Consider the following 21,466-nt stretch of genomic DNA (forward strand, 5'->3'; position numbering starts at 1 on the left):
ATAGTCCAACTCTCACATCCATACATGACCACTGGAAAAACCATAGCCTTGACTAGACGGACCTTTGTTTACAAAGTAATGTCTCTGCTTTTTAATATGCTGTCTAGGTTGGTCATAGCTTTTCTTCCAAGGAATAAGCGTCTTTTAATTTTATGGCTGCAGTCACCATCTGCAGTGATTTTGGAGCCCAAGAAAATAAAGTCTTTCACTGTTTCCACTGTTTCCCCATCTATTTGCCATGAAGTGATGGGACCAGATGCCATGATCTTAGTTTTCTGAATGTTGAGCTTTAAGCCAACTTTTTCACTCTCCACTTTCACTTTCATCAAGAGGGTCTTTAGTTCTTCTTCACTTTCTGTCATAACAGTGGTGTCATCTGCATATCTGAGGTTATTGATATTTCTCTGGTCAATCTTCATTCCAGCTTGTGATAAGTAACACTAGAAAACTGCTTTGGGCTTTAAGATTTGCTTTTACTTAAGTCAGAAAATAAGTTCAACTATATCTCTGTTTAAGAAGAAGCATTTTCTCTAACCCCTCCTGAAAATCTCTTAAATTTTATAATCTCAAAAGGATCTGAACTCCATTTAGAAAAAAAGTGTAAGAAAAAGCTATTAGTAGGATAAACACCATTCCTTGTCCTCCTCTCTCTTATCCACATTGTGGACACAGCAATGTATTGATTGCTGTGCTGTGCTTAGTTATTCAGTCTTGTCTGACTCTTCATGACTCCATGAACTGTAGCCCACCAGGCTCTTCTGTCCACAGGGATTCTCCACGCAAGAATACTGGAGTGGACTGCCATGCCCTCTCCAAGGGATCTTCCCAACCCAGGGATGGAACCCAGGTCTCCCACATTGCAGGTGGATTCTTTACTGTCTGAGCCACCAGGGAAGCCTGTATTGGTTGCTATCAACTGTAAAATTAACATTTTAAGAAGTTTTAGCATTCTGATATATAGCATTATGGGCTTCCCAGCTGGTGCTAGTGGTGAAGAACCTGCCTGCCAATGCAGGTGGATGCAACAGACATGGGTTCGATCCCTGGGTTGGGAAGATCCCCTGGAGGAGGGCATGGTATCCCACTCTCGTATTCTTGCCTGGAGAATCCCATGAACAGAGGAACCTGGCAGGCTACAGTCCATAGGGCTGCAAAGAGTCAGACGACTAAAGCGACTTAGCACACATATAGCATTATAAATGAGCAACCCAGTTACAGAAACAAAATAACCTAGGAATAGATAATGTATACTATTTATGAAACAAAGGCTTCATCAGAATATATTTCCCCATGGAAGGAATACTATATATAACCATGAGATCCCAGGCCAAATTCTAAAAGCCATTTAAGTCATGATACAGCTGAACTACAGCATTAAAACATCTAATTACCAATACTGCTTGTAAGCAGTACATTTAGAGTTCTACCTCTGGGTTCTAGAAATATAGTATTTCTATATTCCTATCCCCTATCTATAGCTTCATTACAAAAAAGAAGAGGAATAAGGCTACCTTGATTCCTACAGACCCCAGAGAGAGTGTGTCAAGATGTTTGGTAAGAAAATAAGCTTCTGATGGGAACATTTATGTCAGACTTTCTACATCATGGACAGATAATAGTCTATATAGGGAATGCATATTTTTTTTTACATAGTATGGGAACTATTAGACAAGAAGGTGATTTTTAGATTCACTTTTAAAAAATTAAAAAACAATTAAAAAGCCTAATGACAAAAGCAATGTATACTTTTACACAGCCTTATAAAACTACTTTTAAAACTTGGTCACACAGAAATGCAAACTGAACTTCTCTTTAAATATGATGGTTGCAATAAAATATATTTTGAAGGGCAGTGTGGAAACCCATATTTTAAACTACCTTTACATGGGTCATCAAGATATTTTAACAGTGAACTTATGCCAAATAAAACTAGCATTTCTGCTCTTTCTAGAGACTGGGTTTTTTAAACGTTTCACTGACTAGGTTATTCTTTGGAGACTGAGATATTGTTCGATGGTTTTCAACTAGGGGTGATTCTGCCCCCCACCATCACCATGCCCAGGGAATACTTAGCAACGTCTGGAGACATTCAAGTTGTCACAATTTGTAGGGTACTACTTGTATCTAGTAGGTTACATTAGTTTCATAGGGTTGCTATACCAAATTACCACAAATACAGTGCCATAAAACAAGATAAGTTTATTTTCTCATAGTTCTAGAGGCTAGAAGCCTGAAATCAAGGTGCCTGTTCCTTCTAAAGGTACTAGGTAAGGATTCTTCCTTGCCTCTCCTAGCTTCTGGGATGGGTGGGTCAGAGGGTAAAAGAGAGCGAGAGAGAGCGAGAGAAAGTGTGTGCGTGTTCAGTCACTAAGTCGTGTCCAACTTTGCAACCTCAAAGGTTTTACAGTGTAAAACCCAATTAGCAGAGATGTTAGCTGAGGACACATGGTCATAGATGGCAGTAATGACCTGGTGACCATCCACAGAAAGAAGGGCCTTGACTTCCACCCACGTTTTCTTTCTTGTATTGTCTTGTTTATATTTATATATCTTCACAATCTTTCCCTCTTCTTTTCATTTCTCCCTTTATTTATATAGGGTATGGTGGTTTAGTCACTAAGTTGTATCCTACTTTTTGCCACCCTATGGACAATAGCTCACCAGGCTCTTCTGCCCATGGGATTTCCAGGCAAGAATACTGGAGTAGGTTGCCATTTCCTTCTCCAGGGAATCGTCCCAAACCAGGGATTAAACCCTCCTGCATTTCCTGCAAGGACAGGCAGATTCTCCACCACTGAGCACCCTGGGGAGCCCCTGCCAGCTTCTGATGGTTGCCAGCATTCCTTGGGATTCCCTGGCTTGTAGCTGCATCACTCCAATCTCTGGCTCCATCTTTATGTGGCCATCTTTCCTCCTTGTGTCGGTGTCTCTTTATCCAAATCTTCCTTTCCCTTCTTTCATAAAAACCAGTCACTGGGTTAAGGGTCCACCCTAATCTACTATGACCTCATTTTACCGTAATTACATCTACAAAGACCCTACTCTCAAATTCACTTTCATAGGTACCAATGGTCAAGGCTTGAACACTTGAGGGGGTGGGGACACAACACACCCACTCACAGGTAGAGACCAGTGATACTGCCAAGCATTCGAAAGGATGCCCCCCCCAACCCCTGCACCGCCCCAGCAGAGAATTCTCCAGCCCCAAAGGTCAATACTGCCAAGGTTGAGAAACCCTGATTTCAAAACAGGTACATCTTCAACCCTGATTTCTCAACGCAGTATTTAAAAATCTTCATATGACCCTGTGGCTCTGAGTTCCTATTTTACAGGTTTAAGTGCAGCTATTTTAAAGAGTGAACTTTTCTTACAACCTTCGTGGCTGGGGCCTATTTTGAGAACTTGCACCAAGAGCTGTATGTGGTTTTAAAATGAAACCAAGAAACCATTTACAGTCATTAGCTAGCTCCAGGCTCTTGGCTACCTCACAAAAGCACTCTAGGCTTCAAGATCAATCAGATGAGACACTCAAATTCCTTTGCAGGATCTCAGAAATGTAATTATGAGGCTGTCATAAAAAATATTCTATCTTGAGAGTAGGGATACATTAGTAATGATAAAACCACAATAACTTTACAGATAACAGGAAAATATTATTTCCAAATAAAAGAGAAACACCATTTTTAAACATAATATCTATTATTTCTATACTAAAATATATTGAGATGTGCCTGAATAGTGATGTTTTATTGGGAGTAGAGAGTTTATTTTTAGTAAAACACAGTGAGGTTTTTTCCCTCTATGTCAATGTGTGTGTCCAAAGTTGTTTATTTCTAAGGTTCATCTGATATTGTGAAATATGTGAAGCCAGCTATATAAAAGTAACTTGAAACGATTACAGTCCAGGACAAACAGTCTCAACACTTATAATCTGTCTCTGTTTGAGGACAAATACTCCTTTGAGAAACAGTACCTATTATATAAACCAATGACTGTTTCTCAACTATTCTTGTGGTGCATCAGTCAAGTCAAGAGTTCTCAGAGGTAACTTTTTTTTTTTTTTTTGCTTCTTTTCAAGCCATCTCAAACTAACAGAAAAGTTTTAAGTTCAGAATAAAGAATGTTTCCCCCACTGGAGAATAAGTTGCTGACCTAAAGACTCACTTGACCTTGGAAAAAAGACAGTATATTTCCTACAAAGGACACACCTCACAACACCCCAATACTGCTGTGAAAATCAGGAAATTAGGATTTTATGCCCTCTGATCTCATCCCACACTTTAACGGAGTTTCAACAGAAGTCTTTATAATGTACTTTTTATTCAAAGATTTCAGCTCAGGATCACATGAGCTGCCTTGAGCCACCGTGTCCCTCTATTGTCTTCACTCTCACAGCTTTGGTCTCTCCTGACTTTTATGACCTTGACGCTTACCCAAGTTCCAGGATAGTTACGCTGTAATACAATTAGATTTAGAGTAGACATCTTTGGCAGGAATATCATAGAGGAGACAATGCCTTCCTCTCACAGCATCCTATCAGAGGACACATAATTTTTATTTCTTTCCTTACTGATTTACACTTTGATCATTTGACTCAAGTGATGTCAGCCAGGATTCTCCACTTTAAATTATTCTTTTTCTCTTTTCATTAATACTTTGTGGCAAGCTACTTCCCAAAACTTTGTGGGAAGTTACTTTGAAACTGAAGAAGGAAATGACAACCCACTCCAGTATTCTCACCTAGAGAATTCTATGGACAGAGAAGCCTAGCAGGCTACAGCCCATGGGATCACAAAGAGTCGGACATGACTACACAATTATCACTCTCACCCACTTTGAAACGATATAATTTGTGCCTCATCAAACTTTCAATTGACTCAATTAATTTAGTTAAGTATGTTCTCATGAATACCTATATAAATCAATGGACATTTTTCAGTGGCTATGGATGCTAGTCCATCAGTATTATTATTTACTTTGATGCTCTGTTTATCAAGTGGGAGCCCCTTCCCTCTGGCTTCTGTATCCTTTTCACATTACTCACCATTTTTTGAACACTTCATTGCTTTCTGGAACAAAAGGGTCCAAGCTCATCACATCCCCTCCCCATTCCAGTCCTAAAATCAGCCATTTCTATATAAAGTTCTAGTTATTATTAGGAAGAAATGTATTTAGAATCAAGATTTGGGTACTAAGTATGCTCATCACTATGGGGAAATTGTTGCTCCATTTCAGTGGACAGAGCTAAGAAATCATTGTGTATATTCATATACACACATGCATAACATATATTTATATACACCTGTATGTAATGGGTATAATATATATACAGTTGGCCATGAACAATGAGGATTCAAACTTTAAGGATCCAAGTCTACACATATTTTTTCAGTAGTAAATAATACATTACTATGTGGTCCATGGTTGATTCAATTCTTGGATACAAAGGAACCACACTGATACAGAAGGCTGACTATAAATTATACACAGATTAAGCTGTGTTGTAGAGTGGTCACCTGTAAATATATATGACATATATACGCATTATATGGGCTTCCCAGGTGGTGCTAGTGGTAAAGAACCTGCCTGCCAATGCAGGAGATGCAGGTTCGATCCCTGGGTTGGGCAGATCCCCTGGAGGAGGGCATGGCAATCCACTCCAGTATTCTTGCCTGGAGAATCCCAGGGACAGAGGAGCCTGGCGGGCTACAGTCCATAGGGTCACAAAGGGTTGGACACAACTGAAGCAACTTAGCATGCATGCATGCATATGCATTATACATATATTTATACATACACGTTCATATCCATGCAACCATTTATATAGAGAGAGACATAAGAGATACAGATAGATATTTAAAGTCACAACTTCACACTAATGCTGCCAGTTGCAATCTAACACCTCAAGACTCACGTTAGTTTTCCCTGTTTATTTCCTTCTTCTCTAGAGGAAAACCAGGGTTCTACTATCCTTGCCAACTTTACTTAGAGTAATCTAATCTCCCACTGCCGCTGCCACTCATAGCTCCAAGAAGTGTCTTCCTCACCCACTCAGGCTCCAGCGGCCTGCCCTGTCTGCCCCTGCATACTTGACTTCCATCCCATGATCAGGATCAGACCCCCACGTCATGGCTGTTTAGAAGCCCTTGCTTATAAGGCCTGAGGTCTGGTGCTACCTTTCTGCATGAACAGCCACCTCCTGTGCCTAGGGTATAACACTTCACACAGGGCTGCTCTTCTACCTGGAGGCCATCCTGACTGGCTCAGCTTCTAATGCCCTGACCTGAAACCTCAGGTTCTCTTTACCAAGGGGGATGATTCCTGCCTTTCCCCACCTAAAGGCTATTAGACCTGCCTCCCAGAAGGGAGGGAAGAAGGTGGGGACAAAAGACCAGGAAGAGGAAGAGCCAGTTGAACAATGTGTATATAATGTAATTGTAAATGTAACAATTTAGGGTCAAAATTTTGATCCATCAGATACAACCCTACTAAAGACAGGTTTACAGCCAATCTGTTCCTTTAAAGTTTAAATGCTATGAAAAGTAAAAACAGCTAAGGTTTTCTTCTTAGATACAGACTAGCAATGTCAGACATATGCAGGTGCTTGAATAATATTTATTGCAATGAATACTTATTACTGGGCAGGTGCTCTGCGTATCTCTTGAAAAGAAGGGAGCGTTGATCAAGGAAACATATAAGCAACATCATCTAGAGGTTAAAAACGATCATTTCAAATGACTCCCCTGCAAACATTTTTCAGTAGATAAAGCATGGCTCATTCCTTCAATTTGTTTCCCCCAAAGAGTAATAGTGGCATTTAAATATTCCCACTTATGTAATATTTCTCCTTCGATAAAGCTATCTTACATTTATTTAATTAAGAAACAGCCTAAAAGAATTAAGGTGAGTCCTTGTGCCAAACTTTATTCTAGGACTCAGACTGTCATCATGCCCTTCAGTCCAAATAAAGTATTTACATCTACACACTCTGCTCTCTGTCAGTGATTCCAAACTTTCACACACATACACACCCACTTCAGAGAGACAAGTGAGTATTGTGTATAAGAAAACAGTATTTGGAGTCGGACTGAACAATGCTAAACTTCCTGCTCTACTGCTTAACTAATTATGTGTACTTGGGCAACTATTTAGCTCCTTAAAATTCCAATTTCCTCATCTGAAAGTCAGAGATAATAAAAACTAACCCACAGAGTTATAAATTACATAGTGCAATGCCTGGCATGCAGTTGTTACATAGTAAATATGATATATTTATGATTTAAAAAAACACAATAACCATTTTTATTATTTAAATATGGCCCCAAATCTTAGGTTTATAGAACATCTCTTTTCAAGTAGTTCAAAAGCACCTAGGTTAAAAAAAAAAAAAAAAAGCAGTAAACTTCACAATGGTCTTTAGCAAAGAGGAAACTGAATCTCATCCAGTTCGATACAGAATCTATAAAGTGAGATGAGGCTGCCTCACAATTTTTAATTCTCTCTTGAAATGAGATGCTAACCTCATGTTTTTGATATGTCACATTCTTCCATAATTTTAGCTTAAGCGGCAGTTAAAAGTTCAGGACTTACACTACATATATAACAGACATTCAACAAAACATATATGGTATACATCATTCTATTTAAGACTTGTTAATTTATTCCACCTTCATTTGTTTCCTACTTTTTTTCTCTTTAGAAGTCTACTCTAAGTGTCAATTTAAACCTGACTCCCTGATACCAATGGAATACCTATCTAACAGTGCACTTTCTAGGTCGTATCATTTTAAAGCAGTGGTTTTCAACCTGCTTAGGATCATATGATAAAACTCACATGGGGACTTTTAAACCTCCTGACATCTAGACTGAATCCCAGGACAACTGAATCAGAATTTTTAAGGCAGGATCCACCATATCAGTATTTTTAATGCTCACTAGTAATTCGAACGGAGAAGGCAATGGCACCCCACTCCAGTACTCTTGCCTGGAAAATCCCATGGGTGGAGGAGCCTAGTAGGCTGCAATCCATGGGGTCGCTAAGAGTCGGACACAACTGAGCGACTTCACTTTCACTTTTCACTTTCATGCATTGGAGAAGGAAATGGCAACCCACTCCAGTGTTCTTGCCTGGAGAATCCCAGGGACGGGGGGAGCGTGGTGGGCTGCCGTCTATGGGGTCACACAGAGTCGGACATGACTGAAGTGACTTAGCAGCAGCAGCAGCAGTAATTCGAACATACAGTCAAGTTGAGAAACCAAGTTCTAGGACACACCTAAGATGAACTGGTCCTCACACGTGCGATACTCTCAGGTGAATGACAGGTGAATGGGGGATAGCCCCAGGGTGGAAAAAAAAATGTCCTTGACCATTCTTTATAAGTGGTATGAATGAGAAAGTGGGGCAACGAAATTTGGAAACTGAGGCAACCCAAAATGTTTTGTCCAAGTAGTTAACAGCTAGACCTGTTAAAGTACACTTATTTAAAAATGAATAATATTATTATTTGATTATCTTTCCATTTTTAAAATATGTTACAAGTCTACATGCAATAAGTTCATAAAAATGAATGCCTATGAAACCTTCAAAACCTTGTGTAGAGTAAGATCCTGCTTGAGTTACTGATGGGCAATATTTGCCAAGCTAGAGGCGATCTACTATCCTAATTAGCAGGTAATAATGTATAATACAGAAACTTGGCATTAGAAAGTACGTGAGATGGAATACTTTCATCACAAAAATTATAAACAGGTGAAGCTAAAATGGCAAATCCGGTGTTGCTTTGCACCAAAAATCCCTCTTTAAAAGTGTCTTACACAACCAAAATAATAATAATAATAATAATAAACAAACGAAAAACCTACAGTCTTCGTTTAGACCAAGGTGTAAAAGAAGATACACACTCACATTATCCTCCGGTAGTGGGGCTTTGTTTGGTTAGTTGGTTGGTTGGTTGTGTTGTGTTGTTATTTAAACATTTAAACATCCTCAAAGCCACCCGCCTGCTAGGAAGGAGGAGGTGATATTTAAGCCTCACTATCGCGACTGAGCACACACGCATCGATTCAAGTGAAGGGAGGTGGCCTTGGAAAACGTGTCTTTCAGAAATCCTGCCACTTTAGACAGGCCAAGTCGCTGCCTTGCTCCCACCCGCAACCTCACGCCCTCTCCTAGAAACACATAAACACTCCGCTACTACCCACGTCCCCGTCTCGCGGGGCGCCCGAGTCTCCCGGCAGGTTGCGATAACCCACGCGTGGCCAATAGGCGGAGGCGGCCGTCGCCCCCGCCCGCGGCCGCCAGCATCCCGGGACTTCTGCCTCCCGATCCCGGCGCGCTCTCAGCCCGCTCCTTGGCCCTGCAACCATCACACCTGTGGAAAGGCCGTGCTCCAAGCTCCGGCGCAGCGCGGCGAGGAAGCACAGGAGGAGCAGCGGCAGGGACGGCGCCCGAGGCCCCCGCAGACCCTGGAGGGCGCGCATGACGCCAGCAGGTCAGCCGCGGTCCTCGTCCACCCACCGCCTTCGGTGCCCGGGGTCGCCGCACACACTCGCCCCCAGCCCGGCGCCCGCTGCCAGGCCGGCGTATGGACACTCGAGAAAAGGCGGAGTGGGAGGGGCCGGCCGCCCTGCCCTCTACGCCGAGACACTCGCACCGCTCCCGCAGCCGACCCAGAACACCGTCCGGCTGGCCATCAATTATGCAGCGCGCTGCCGCCTGCAGGCGCGCCCGGACGTGCGGTGGTCACACCCGCGCCGGCGCCTCCCCCGCCTCCGTCCTCTCCGCCCGGGCAGGTCAGGGAGGGAGGTTGCTAAAGACGCTGGCAGGCGACGCCTAGCCCATCTCCTGGGGGAGAGAGTGAAACCCTTAATATCTATAGATTCATCAGCACACTATTATGTGCAGAGGTGCAAACACCTCTGCAGCTCATATGCACCAAGGTTCAGTTATTTACTTTAGTGGGACTGAGGATGGAGAACACTTCTTCCTCCCCGCCATCCTGTGTTATTAAGTAGGCTTGCTTATGCATGCGCTGGTGGAAGGCAGTGTCCCTCCGCCCTGCATCTGGGCTAATCAGTCTTTACTCTGCCCACCAATCGTACACAGCCTCGGCTCTGGTCTCTGAAGGCTTAACCGGTTCGCTCTAGATTAAGCTTTCAGAGTCTCAGGGTGTCCCGGTGTATGTTTTCCTTTCGTTTGCTTAGCCTAGCAGTTTCTGAGAAGCCACCTAGAGCTCCAGAAACAAAACTATCGAAAGTAGACAATTGTGTAAAATGCACAAGCCTGTTGACCTTTGTCAAACTCCGACACTAATGTTATCCCTTGCTTACTGTAGCTTGGAATTTTTCAGTGCTCCCAATGAAATAAAACAACTAAAAGCTACTGCTTTATCTGAGGAGGAGGATGAAGGCTATGGATCATTGAAAAAAAAAAAAAAAGGACTGGGGATAAAGCTAAAAATTATTAAATATATAAAGAGTAATTTTCACAACATAAAAGAGCAGTAAGATGTGATAATTCTCCAAGATGTTATAATACGTTAAAAGATACATTTTCTTTTTCATGAACTTTGTTCCCTCTTCCTTTGTCTTTCCAATGTCGTTTGATAGTCATGCATTGAGAATTTATCAGTATCAAAAACAAAAAAAGAAAGAAAATGTTAGATCCACATTTTGAAAATTGGAGCACTAAACAAGAGCTATGCTCCTCTCCTACAGGAATGACTAATTTTTAATTGGTATGTATTGTAAAAATATTCCTCTGTTTCCAATTTATTACATAGACAAAACTTTGAGGGAAAAGGTAGGTTATCTAAATTTGAAGACAGAGAATATGAGTAATACAATTTGTTAAGCAGCATTAAATATCTACCAAATACCAGGCTCAGTGTTCGGTGCATGTACTGTATGCATATGAGTCTAGAGAGCTATTTATCTGTGATCTACAAATCTAAGGAAGCCCTCTTCTCAGACAGGAAATTATGGCTATAATGATTAAATCTTCCTGAAGGAAACCTTTTGCGAGACCCTGAAGAACTAAACACTTTTCACCATTACCCTCTTAGGACCTTTGAGCAGACTTGCTAAACCCAAACTGCCAGATCACTGTGTGCTCAATCACACCCTTGTCTTGCTGCCCGGCCTCCTGTCTCAGGACTATCTGCAAAAGTTTCCTTAGGCCTTTGGAGAGTTCTAACAGTAAACACTTCTCAAAATAAAATGTTCTCTGACCTACCTTCCCCAATTAACCCTATTATCTCCTTAAGCTCAAATTCACCTTTTTTCAAATAAGCTGACCACATTTAAAGAAAAATTATCTTCCCAGGCAAATCAATGTGTCTATGACCAGGAAAAAGTAACTTGCCACGTTGAAGCTAATTCCCGCTTGCCTTTTGTTGTTCGAGCAAAATAAATTGATGAAGAAATATAATTCTTGTTTTGCTAAGTATTTTGAAAGTTTTCCCCATTACTCCTGTCTTATATTTATATATTTAATATTTTTTAGCCTTATTCCCATTCCATTTTTTTCAAATGATCCATATCCTTTGAAACCAGTTTATATACTCCTTCCATATACAGCTTTTTCTGATCTTTCTGGTCCAAACTAACCTTTCCCTCCATGGTGAATTAAATAAAGCCACACCTGCTTTGACATGGTCCTTGTCACGAGGTATGCTGAGTGTCCTGTACTTCCTCTCCTCGGGCTGAGTGGTCTCTGTGACTCCTGTTGAAATACTGAATGTTGCTGAAGTGACACTGTGTGAGTTTCCGGATCTAGACCACAGGAGCCTCCGTTTCCTTCCTCCCTTCTCTTACAAGACAGCTGTCACGCCAGAAGTGTGACAACCTTGAGATCACCATGCTGTGAGAAGCCCAAACTACATGGAGGACCAGAAGGATGAGATGCCATAAAGAAAGAGGGTGTGAGGGTCAGTAAGGTACTAGATTTTTGCAGGACCCTTCTTGAAGCTTAAAACAAGACCCAATGAGTGCCACTGATGCTCCTTGAAGCAGAATAATTGCTCTGCTGATCCCTGCCTGAATGCCTGTCCCACACAATTGTGACATACAAGAACACTATTGCTTTAAGCCACTAAATTAAGGGTAGCTTATTCTCCACAATAAATTATCCAAACGCTTTCCTCTAAACTCATGCTGTCCCTGGGGTTAATTTGACAATTAATAATTTACATCCTTGTCTGTAGCCTTCATTGTTGCATTCAATCTCCATTTAAATATTTGTTGTTATTCAGTTGTTAAGGGAGAAGGCAATGCATCCCACTCCAGTACTCTTGCCTGGAAAATCCCATGGACAGAGGAGCCTGGTAGGCTGCAGTCCATGGGGTGGCTAAGAGTTGGACACAACTGAGTGACTTCACTTTCAGTTTTTCCTTTCATGCATTGGAGAAGGAAATGGCAACCCACTCCAGTGTTCTTGCCTGGAGAATCCCAGGGACGGGGGAGCGTGGTGGGCTGCCGTCTATGGGGTCGCACAGAGTCGGACACGACTGAAGTGACTTAGCAGCAGCAGCAGTTGTTAAGTCATGTCCAACTCTTTGCGACCCCATGGACTTCGGTACACCAGGCTTCCCTGTCCTTCACTATCTCCTGGAGCTCACTCAAACTCATGTCCACTGAATTGGTGAAGCTATGCAACCATCTCATCCTCTGTTACCCCCTTCTCCTCCTGTATTCGATCTTTCCCAGCATCAGGATCTTTTCCAATGAGGCAGCTCATTGTATCAGGTAGCCAAAGTATTGGAGCTTCAGTTTCAGTCCACCAGTCCTTCCAATGAATATTCAGGGTTAATTTTTTTAGGATTGACTGGTTTGATCTCCTTGAAGTCCAAGGGACCCTCAAGAGTCTTCTCCAGCACCACAATTCAAAGATGTCAATTCTTCAGTGCACAGCCTTCTTTATGGTCCCACTCTCACATCCGTACATGACAAACAGGAAAAACCATAGCTTTGATTACACGGACCTCTGTTGGAAAAGTAATGTCTCTGCTTTTTAATATGCTATCTAGGTTTGTCATACCTTTTCTTCCAAGGAGCCAGCGTCTGTTAATTTCATGGATGCAGTCACCATCCACAGTGACTTAGAAGCACCAGAAAATAAAATCTGCTGCTGCTATTGCTACTGCTGCTAAGTCGCTTCAGTCGTGTCCTACTCTGTGCGATCCCATAGACGGCAGCCAACCAGGCTCCCCCATCCCTGGGGTTCTCCAGGCAAGAACACTGGAGTGGGTTGCCATTTCCTTCTCCAATGCATGAAAGTGAAAAGTGAAAGTCAAGTCGCTTAGTCGTGTCCGACTCTTAGTGACCCCATGGACTGCAGCCTACCTGGCTCCTCTGTCCACGGGATTTTCCAGGCAAGAGTACTGGAGTAGGATGCCATTGCCTTCTCCAGAAGAGATCTCTAGTCTTTCCCATTCTATTATTTTCTTCTATTTCATTCCACTGTTCACTGAGGAAGTCTTTCTCATTTCTCCTTGCTATTCTTTGGAATTCTGTATTCAGTTGGGTATAGCTTTCCCTTTCTTCTTTGCCTTTTGCTGCTTTTCTTTCTTCAACTATTTGTAAGGCTTCCTCAGACAACCACTTTGCCTTCTTGCATTTCTTTTTTGGGGGGGGATTGTTTTGGTCACTGCCTCCTGTACAATATTATGAACGTCTGTCCATAATTCTTGAGGCACTCTGTCTACCAGATCTGATCCCTTGAATCTATTTGTCACTTCCACTGTATGATCATAAGGGATTTGATTTAGGTCATGCCTGAATGGTTAGTGGTTTTCCCTCCTTTGTCTATTTTATGTCTGATTTTTGCAATAAGGAGCTCATAATCTGTGCCACAGTCAGCCTCAGGTCTAGTTTTTGCTGACCTTATAGAGGTTCTCCATCTTTGGCTGCAAATAATACAGTCAGTCTGATTTTGGTATCAACCATCTGGTAATGTCCATGTGTAGTGTCACCTCTTGTGTTGTGGGAAGTGGGTGTTTGCAATGACCAGTGTCTTCTCTTGGCAAAACTCTGTTAACTTTGCCCGGCTTCATTTTGTATTGCAAGGCCAAGCTTGCCTGTTAGTCCAGGTATCTCTTGACTTACTACTTTTGCATTCCAGTCCCTTATGATGAAAAGGACTTTTTTGTTTGTTTTTGGTGTTAGTTCTAGAAGGTCTTGTAGAACCCTTCAGCTTTGGCATTAGAGGTTGAGGCATAGATGTGCATTACTGTGATACTGAATGGTTTGACTTGGAAATGAACCAAGATAGTTCTGTCATTTTTGAGACTGTACACAAGTACTTCATGTCAAACTCTTTTGTTGACTCTGAGGGCTACTCCATTTCTGCTAAGGGATTCTTGCCCACAGTAGTAGCTATAATAGTCATCTGAATTAAATTCACCCATTCCCATCCATTTTAGTTCACTGAGTCCTGAAATGTCAATGTTCACTCTTGCCATCTCCTGTTTGACCACGTCCATCGTACCTTGATTCATGGACTTAAAATACCAGGTTCCTATGCAGTATTGTTCTTTACAGCATTGGACTTTACTTTCACCACCAGACACATCCATTACTGGGTGTCATTTCCTCTTTGGCCCAGACTCTTCATTCCTCCTGGAGCTATTTATCCTCTTTTTCCCAGTAGCATATTGGACACCTACCGATCTGGAGAAGCTCATCTTCCAATGTCATATATTTTTGCTTTTCATACTGTTCATGGGATTTTCAAGGCAAGAACACTGAAGTTGTTTGCCATTCCCTTCTCCAGTGGACCACGTTTAGTTGTTATGTGATTATATCTTCTTTCCCAACTATATTACAACTCTTTTCAGTACCTGGAAGTAGTTCTTTTTATGTCCTGCCATGTCTTAAAAAAAATAATACTTTTAGTGTGCTGTTTTTTACTTGTTTACTTGTTAAAGGCTCACTATAGGCAAAATATATTGTTTTCTGTGTTTTCTCTTTTTTGTAGTAAAATAATGCTATAAAATCCTTAGGTTTGTTTTTTTTTTCCCTTAAGCCATCATTGAGTGGAAAGGGTATGACAAGATCCTCAGTTCACTCAGTCGTGTCTGACATTTTGCGACCCCATGGACTGCAGCATGCCAGGCTTCCCTGTACATCACCATCTCTTGGAGTTTACTCAAACTCATGTCCATAGATACATGATGCCATCCAACCATCTCATCCTCTGTCATTGCCTTTTCCTCCCACCTTCAATCTTTGCCAGCATCAGGGTCTTTTCAAATGAGTCAGTTCTTCGCATCAGATGGCAAAAGTATTGGAGTTTCAGCTTCAGCAACAGTCTTTCCAATAAATATTCAGGACTGATTTCTTTTAGGATGGACTGGTTTGATCTCCTTGCAGTCCAAGGAACTCTCAAGAGTCTTCTCCAACATCATAGTTCAAAAGCATCAATTCTTCAGCTCTCAGCTTTCTTTATAGTCCAACTCTCACATTCATACATGACTACTGGAAAAACCATAACTTTGATTAAATGGACCTTTGTTGACAAAGTAATGTCTCTGCTTGTTAATATGCTGTCTCAGTTCAATTCAGTTCAGTTGCTCAGTCGTGTCCAACTCTTTGCGACCCCATGAATCGCAGCATGCCAGGCCTCCCTCCATCACCAACTCCCGGAGTTCACCCAAACTCTTGTCCATCAAGTCAGTGATGCCATCCAGCCATCTCATCCTCTGTCATCCCTTTCTCCTCCTGCCCCCAAACCCTCCCAGCATCAGAGTCTTTTCCAATGAGTCAACTCTTCACATGAGGTGGCCAAAGTACTGGAGTTTCAGCTTTAGCATCAGTCCTTCCAAAGAATACCCAGGACTGATCTCCTTTAGGATGGACTGGTTGGATGTCCTTGCAGTCCAAGGGACTCTCAAGAGTCTTCTCCAATACCACACTTCAAAAGCATCAATTCTTTGGCGCTCAGCTTTCTTCACAGTCCAATTTTCACATCCATACCTGACCACCAGAAAAACCATAGCCTTCACTAGACGGACCTTTGTTGGCAAAGTAAGGTCTCTGCTTTTTAATATGCTATCTAGGTTGGTCATAACTTTCCTTCCGAGGAGTAAGCGTCTTTTAATTTCATGGTTGCAGTCACCATCTGCAGTGATTTTGGAGCCCCCCAAAATAAAGTCTACCACTGTTTCCACTGTTTCCCCATCTATTTCCCATGAAGTGAGCGTAACTTTTCTTCCAAGGAGCAAGTATCTTTTAATTTCATGGTTGCAGTCACCATCTGCAGTGATTTTGGAGCCCAAGAAAATAAAGTCTCTCACTGTTGCCATTGTTTCCCCATCTATTTGCCATGAAGTGATGGGACTGGATGCCATGATCTTAGTTTTCTAAATGCTGAGTTTTAAGCCAACTTTTTTACTCTCCTCTTTCACTGTCATCAAAAGGCTCTTTAGTTCTTCTTCACTTTCTGCCATAAGGGTGATGTCATCTGCATATCTGAGGTTATTGATATTTCTCCCAGCAATCTTGATTCCAGCTTCTGCTTCATCCAGTCCAGCATTTCTCATGATGTACTCTGCGTATAAGTTAAATAAGCAGGGTGACAATATACAGCTTTGACGTACGCCTTTCCTGATTTGGAACCAGTCTGTTGTTCCATATCTGGTTCTAACAGTTGCTTCCTGACCTGCATACAGATTTCTCAAGAGGCATGTCAGGTGGTCTGGTATTCCCATCTCTTTCAGAATTTTCCACAATTTGTTGTGATCCACACAGTCAAAGACTTTGGCATAGTCAATAAAACAGAAGTAGATGTTTTTCTGGAATTCTCTTGTTTTTTCGATGATCCAGCAGATGTTGGCAATTTGATCTCTGGTTCCTCTGCCTTTTCTAAATCCAGCTTGAACATCTGTAAGTTCACAATTCATGTACTGTTGAAGCCTAGCTTGGAGAATTTTGAGCATTACTTTGCTAGGGTGTGAGATGAGTGCAATTGTGTGGTACTTTGAGCATTCTTTGGCATTGCTTTTCTGTGGGATTGGAATTAAAACAAACTTTTTCCAGAACTAACACCCAAAAAAGATGTCTTTTTCATTATAGTGGACTGGAATGCAAAGGTAGGAAGTCAAGAAACACCTGGAGTAACAGGCAAATTTGGCCTTGGAGTACAGAATGAAGCAGGGCAAAGATTAATAGACTTCTGCCAAGAGAATGCACTGATCATAGCAAACACCCTCCACCAACAACACAAGAGAAGACTCTACATTTGGACATCACCAGATGGTCAACACCGAAATCAGATTGATTATATTCTTTGCAGCCAAAGATGGAGAAGCTCTGCTCAGATCATGAGCTCCTTATTGCCAAATTCAGACCTAAATTGAAGAAAGTGGGGAAAACCACTAAACCATTCAAATCAGATCAGATCAGATCAGTTGCTCAGTTGTGTCCGACTCTTTGAGACCCCATGAATCGCAGCACGCCAGGCCTCCCTGTCCATCACCAATCCCAGAGTTCACTCAGACTCACATCCATCGAGTCAGTGATGCCATCCAGCCATCTCATCCTCTGTCATCTCCTTCTCCTCTTGCCCCCAATCCCTCCCAGCATCAGAGTCTTTTCCAATGAGTCAACTCTTCACATGAGGTGGCCAAAGTACTGGAGTTTCAGCTTTAGCATCATTCCTTCCAAAGAAATCCCAGGGCTGATCTCCTTTATAAGGGACTGGTTGGATCCCCTTGCAGTCCAAGGGACTCTCAAAAGTCTTCTTCAACACCACAGTTCAAAAGCATCAATTCTTCAGCGCTCAGCCTTCTTCACAGTCCAACTCTCACATCCATACATGACCACAGGAAAAACCATAGCCTTGACTAGCCGGACCTTTGTTGGCAAAGTAATGTCTCTGCTTTTGAATATGCTATCTAGGTTGGTCATAGACCATTCAGGTATGACCTAAATCAAATCCCTAAAGAATATACAGTGGAAGTGAGAAATAGATTTAAGGGACTAGATCTGATAGACAGAATGCTTGATGAACTATGGATAGAGGTTCATGACATTGTACAGGAGATAGGGAGCAAGTCCATCCCATGGAAAAGAAATGCAAAAAAGCAAAATGGCTGTCTGAAGAGGCCTTACAAACAGCTGTGAAAAGAAGAGAAGCAAAAAGCAAAGGAGAAAAGGAAAGATATACTCATTTGAATGCAGAGTTCCAAAGAATAGCAAGGAGAGATAAGAAAGCCTTCCTCAGTGATCAATGCAAAGAAATAGAGGAAAACAATAGAATGGGAAAGACTAGAGATCTCTTCAAGAAAATTAGAGATCCCAAGGGAACATTTCATGCAAAGATGGGCTCAATAAAGGACAGAAATGGCATGGACCTAACAGAAGCAGAAGATATTAAAAAGAGGTGGCAAGAATACACAGAAGAACTGTACAAAAAAAGATCTTCATGACCCAGATAACCACGATGGTGTGATCACTCACCTAGAGCCAGATATCTTGGAATGTGAAGTCAAGAGGGCCTTAGAAAGTGTCACTTGAACAAAGCTAGTGGAGGTGATGGAATTCCACTTGAGCTATTTCAAATCCTGAAAGATAATGCTGTGAAAGCGCTGCACTCAATATGCCAGCAAATTTGGAAAACTCAGCAGTGGCCACAAGACTGGAAAAGGTCAGTTTTCATTCCAATCCCAAGAGAGGCAATGCCAAAGAATGCTCAAACTACCACACAATTGCTCTCATCTCACACACTAGCAAAGTAATGCTCAAAATTCTCCAAGCCAGGCTTCAACAATACATGAACTGTGAACTTCCAGATGTTCAAGCTGGATTTAGAAAAAGAGGAACCAGAGATCAAATTGCCAACATCTGCTGGATCATTGGAAAAGCAAAAGAGTTCCAGAAAAGCATCTATTTCTGCTTTATTGACTATGCCAAAGCGTTTGACTGTGTGGATCACAATAAGCTGTGGGAAATTCTGAAAGATATGGGAATACCAGACCACCTGATCTGCCTCTTGAGAAATCTGTATGCAGGTCAAGAAGCAACAGTTAGAACCAGACATGGAACAACAGACTGGTTCCAAATAGGAAAAGGAGTACATCAAGGCTGTATATTCTCATCCTGCTTATTTAACTTATATGCAGAGTACATCATGAGAAATGCTGGACTGGAAGAAGCACAAGCTGGAATCAAGATTGCCGGGAGAAATATCAATAACCTCAGATATGCAGATGACATCACCCTTATGGCAGAAGTGAAGAAGAACTAAAGAGCCTCTTGATGAAAGTGAAATAGTAGAGTGAAAAAGTTGGCTTAAAGCTCAACAATCAGGAAACAAAGATCATGGCATCCAGTCCCATCACTTCATGACAAATAGATGGGGAAACAGTGGAAACAGTGGCAGACTTTATTTGGGGGGGCTCCAAAATCACTGCATATGGTGACTACAGCCATGAAATTAAAAGATGCTTACTCCTTGGAAGGAAAGTTATGACCAACCTAGATAGCATATTCAAAAGCAGAGACATTACTTTGCCAACAAAGGTCCATCTAGTCAAGGCTTGATTTTTCCAATGGTCATGTGCGGATGTAAGAGCTGGACTATAAAGAAAGCTGATCACTGAAGAACTGATGCTTTTGAAGTGTGGTGTTGGAGAAGACTCTTGAGAGTCCCTTGTACTGCAAGGAGATCCAACCAGTGCATCCTAAAGATCAGTCCTGAATGTTCATTTGAAGGACCGATGTTGAAGCTGAAACTCCAATACTTTGGCTACCTGATGCGAAGAACTGACTCTTTTGAAAAGACCCTGATGCTGGGAAAGATTGAAGGCAGGAGGAGAAGGGGACAATAGAGGATGAGATGGTTGGATGGCATCACCGACTCAGTGGACATGAGTTTGCATAAACTCCGGGAGTTGGTGACGGACAGGGTGGCCTGGCGTGCTGCAGTCCATTGGGTCACAAAGAGTCAGACACTATTGAGAGACTGAACTGACTGAACTGAACTGATATTTGTTATTTTCTTGTACAAGGGGTATCACCTAGCTTAAGGTCATAGACCTACATATGCCTTGGGAAAACATTTTGGTTTGTGCACAAGCAGCGTTCTGAACTTGTGCTGACCTGGCATTTCAAGGTCCACACTGTTCTTCCTTAGTTTATCAGTGAGAACCGCAACTGATCTACCTGACATACTTTTATCTGGGTTATGCTGTATTGCTATATTTTGCTTTTATTTTTTTCTCATGGTGAGTTTCTCGTGGCTTAGCCAGAGCAACAGACGGCTAACTATTAACCCCTGCACCAAGTGTATCTTTAACTCCCTTCTAGCAGGATCCCCAAACCAGTCACAGCATGCCATTCGATCTGTGAGAAAGTATGATGCATGAGAATTTAGAGTAGAAATAGATGGCCCTATTAAGTAGTTTCAGTCATAAACCTTACTTTAGCAGATTTCACAAAATAATCATACAGAAAATGCACATAATACTATATCCCAGTCCCAGAGCCTTAGAATGCATCTGTATGAGTCACGGATCTGACTTCCCCTTCTAACCAGACTTGCCTATTACTGGGATTGGAGGAAGTGTCTGTATTTGATATGAGTAGAAGTTATATTAGGGCTTCCCAGGTGGCTCAGTGGTAAAGAACCAATGTAGGCCACTCAAGAAATGTGGTTCGACCCCTTAGTCAGGAAGATCCCTTAGAGTAGGAAATGGCAACACACTCCAGTTTTCTTGCCGGGAAAATTCCATAGACAGAGGAGTCTGGCAGGTTACAGTCTCTGGGGATGCAAAAAGTTAGACATGAATGAATGACTGAGCACAAAGGAGTATCTGCTTTTGTTTCAAACAATAATTATGAAGAAGAGTTGCCTGTTGGATAGGGCTGGTGTGAATATTTGACATTTTTAGGACTTAATGTATTTTGCAAACTCTTCTGTATTTGGGAAAATTAACGCTATGAATCTTGCTTGCCTCCCTTCATTGAGGTCAGAACTCAAATACTAACTTCTCCTGCAGCTAGCACTCAGGTACGTATCCTTGCATTTGAACTACCCAGGTGAGCGAGACTGATTCAGAGATAAACAGGGTGGCATTCCTGCTTTTGCAGGGCAGCGCTCCCATCTGGCTGGTGTAGGTGGCAGCAGGAATTTCAAGAGCAAATTCCTGATGCATGGACAGCATCAGTGATGGAGGCAGTGGTGGATGTGGGCCATTGGGTTCTGGTGCTTCATGTTTGATGGAGGAGGTATCAGTGGGGTTCATATCAGACCAGTGTACTGCATGCCCTTTGGTGTTCCTGAAAGTGTATCCTTGAGTCTGTTTCTTCAACAATCCACAGTAGTACCTATTAAACTTTAAGAGGTTATTTTTCTGATTAAACTAGCCAGACTGGATTTTGTTGTTTGCAATGTTTATGCATAACATAAAAATGCTATGCATAAAGATGTTGAACTCGACTTATCACTTTTTATAAAGAAGTAAAAATT

At 41.9% G+C, this 21,466-nt stretch overlaps 1 protein-coding gene across 14 annotated transcripts in view; it reads right to left on the reverse strand.

The window, feature by feature from the left end:
* The window catches only part of EMB (embigin), a 167,325-nt gene that overhangs the window by 92,599 nt on the left and 53,260 nt on the right, over positions 1-21,466 (reverse strand). For 8 of the 14 annotated variants that reach the window (XM_086362560.1, XM_086362553.1, XM_086362552.1 and 5 more), the window contains exon 1: positions 9,372-9,755. The exons of 2 other annotated variants lie outside the window; for them this stretch is intronic. In XM_086362560.1, the coding sequence (XP_086218686.1) occupies positions 9,372-9,480 (109 nt within the window). In that variant the 5' untranslated portion in view covers positions 9,481-9,755. Of the gene's footprint in view, positions 1-9,371; positions 9,847-21,466 lie in introns of those variants that run through there. 4 more of the 14 variants (XM_086362561.1, XM_086362565.1, XM_086362563.1 and 1 more) reach the window with 3 other exon arrangements.

This window comes from Bos grunniens, chromosome 20 (assembly GCF_055505025.1).
Source record: "Bos grunniens cultivar Pamir isolate PY7600 chromosome 20, Bosgru_T2T1.0, whole genome shotgun sequence".
Lineage (NCBI taxonomy): Eukaryota > Metazoa > Chordata > Mammalia > Artiodactyla > Bovidae > Bos > Bos grunniens.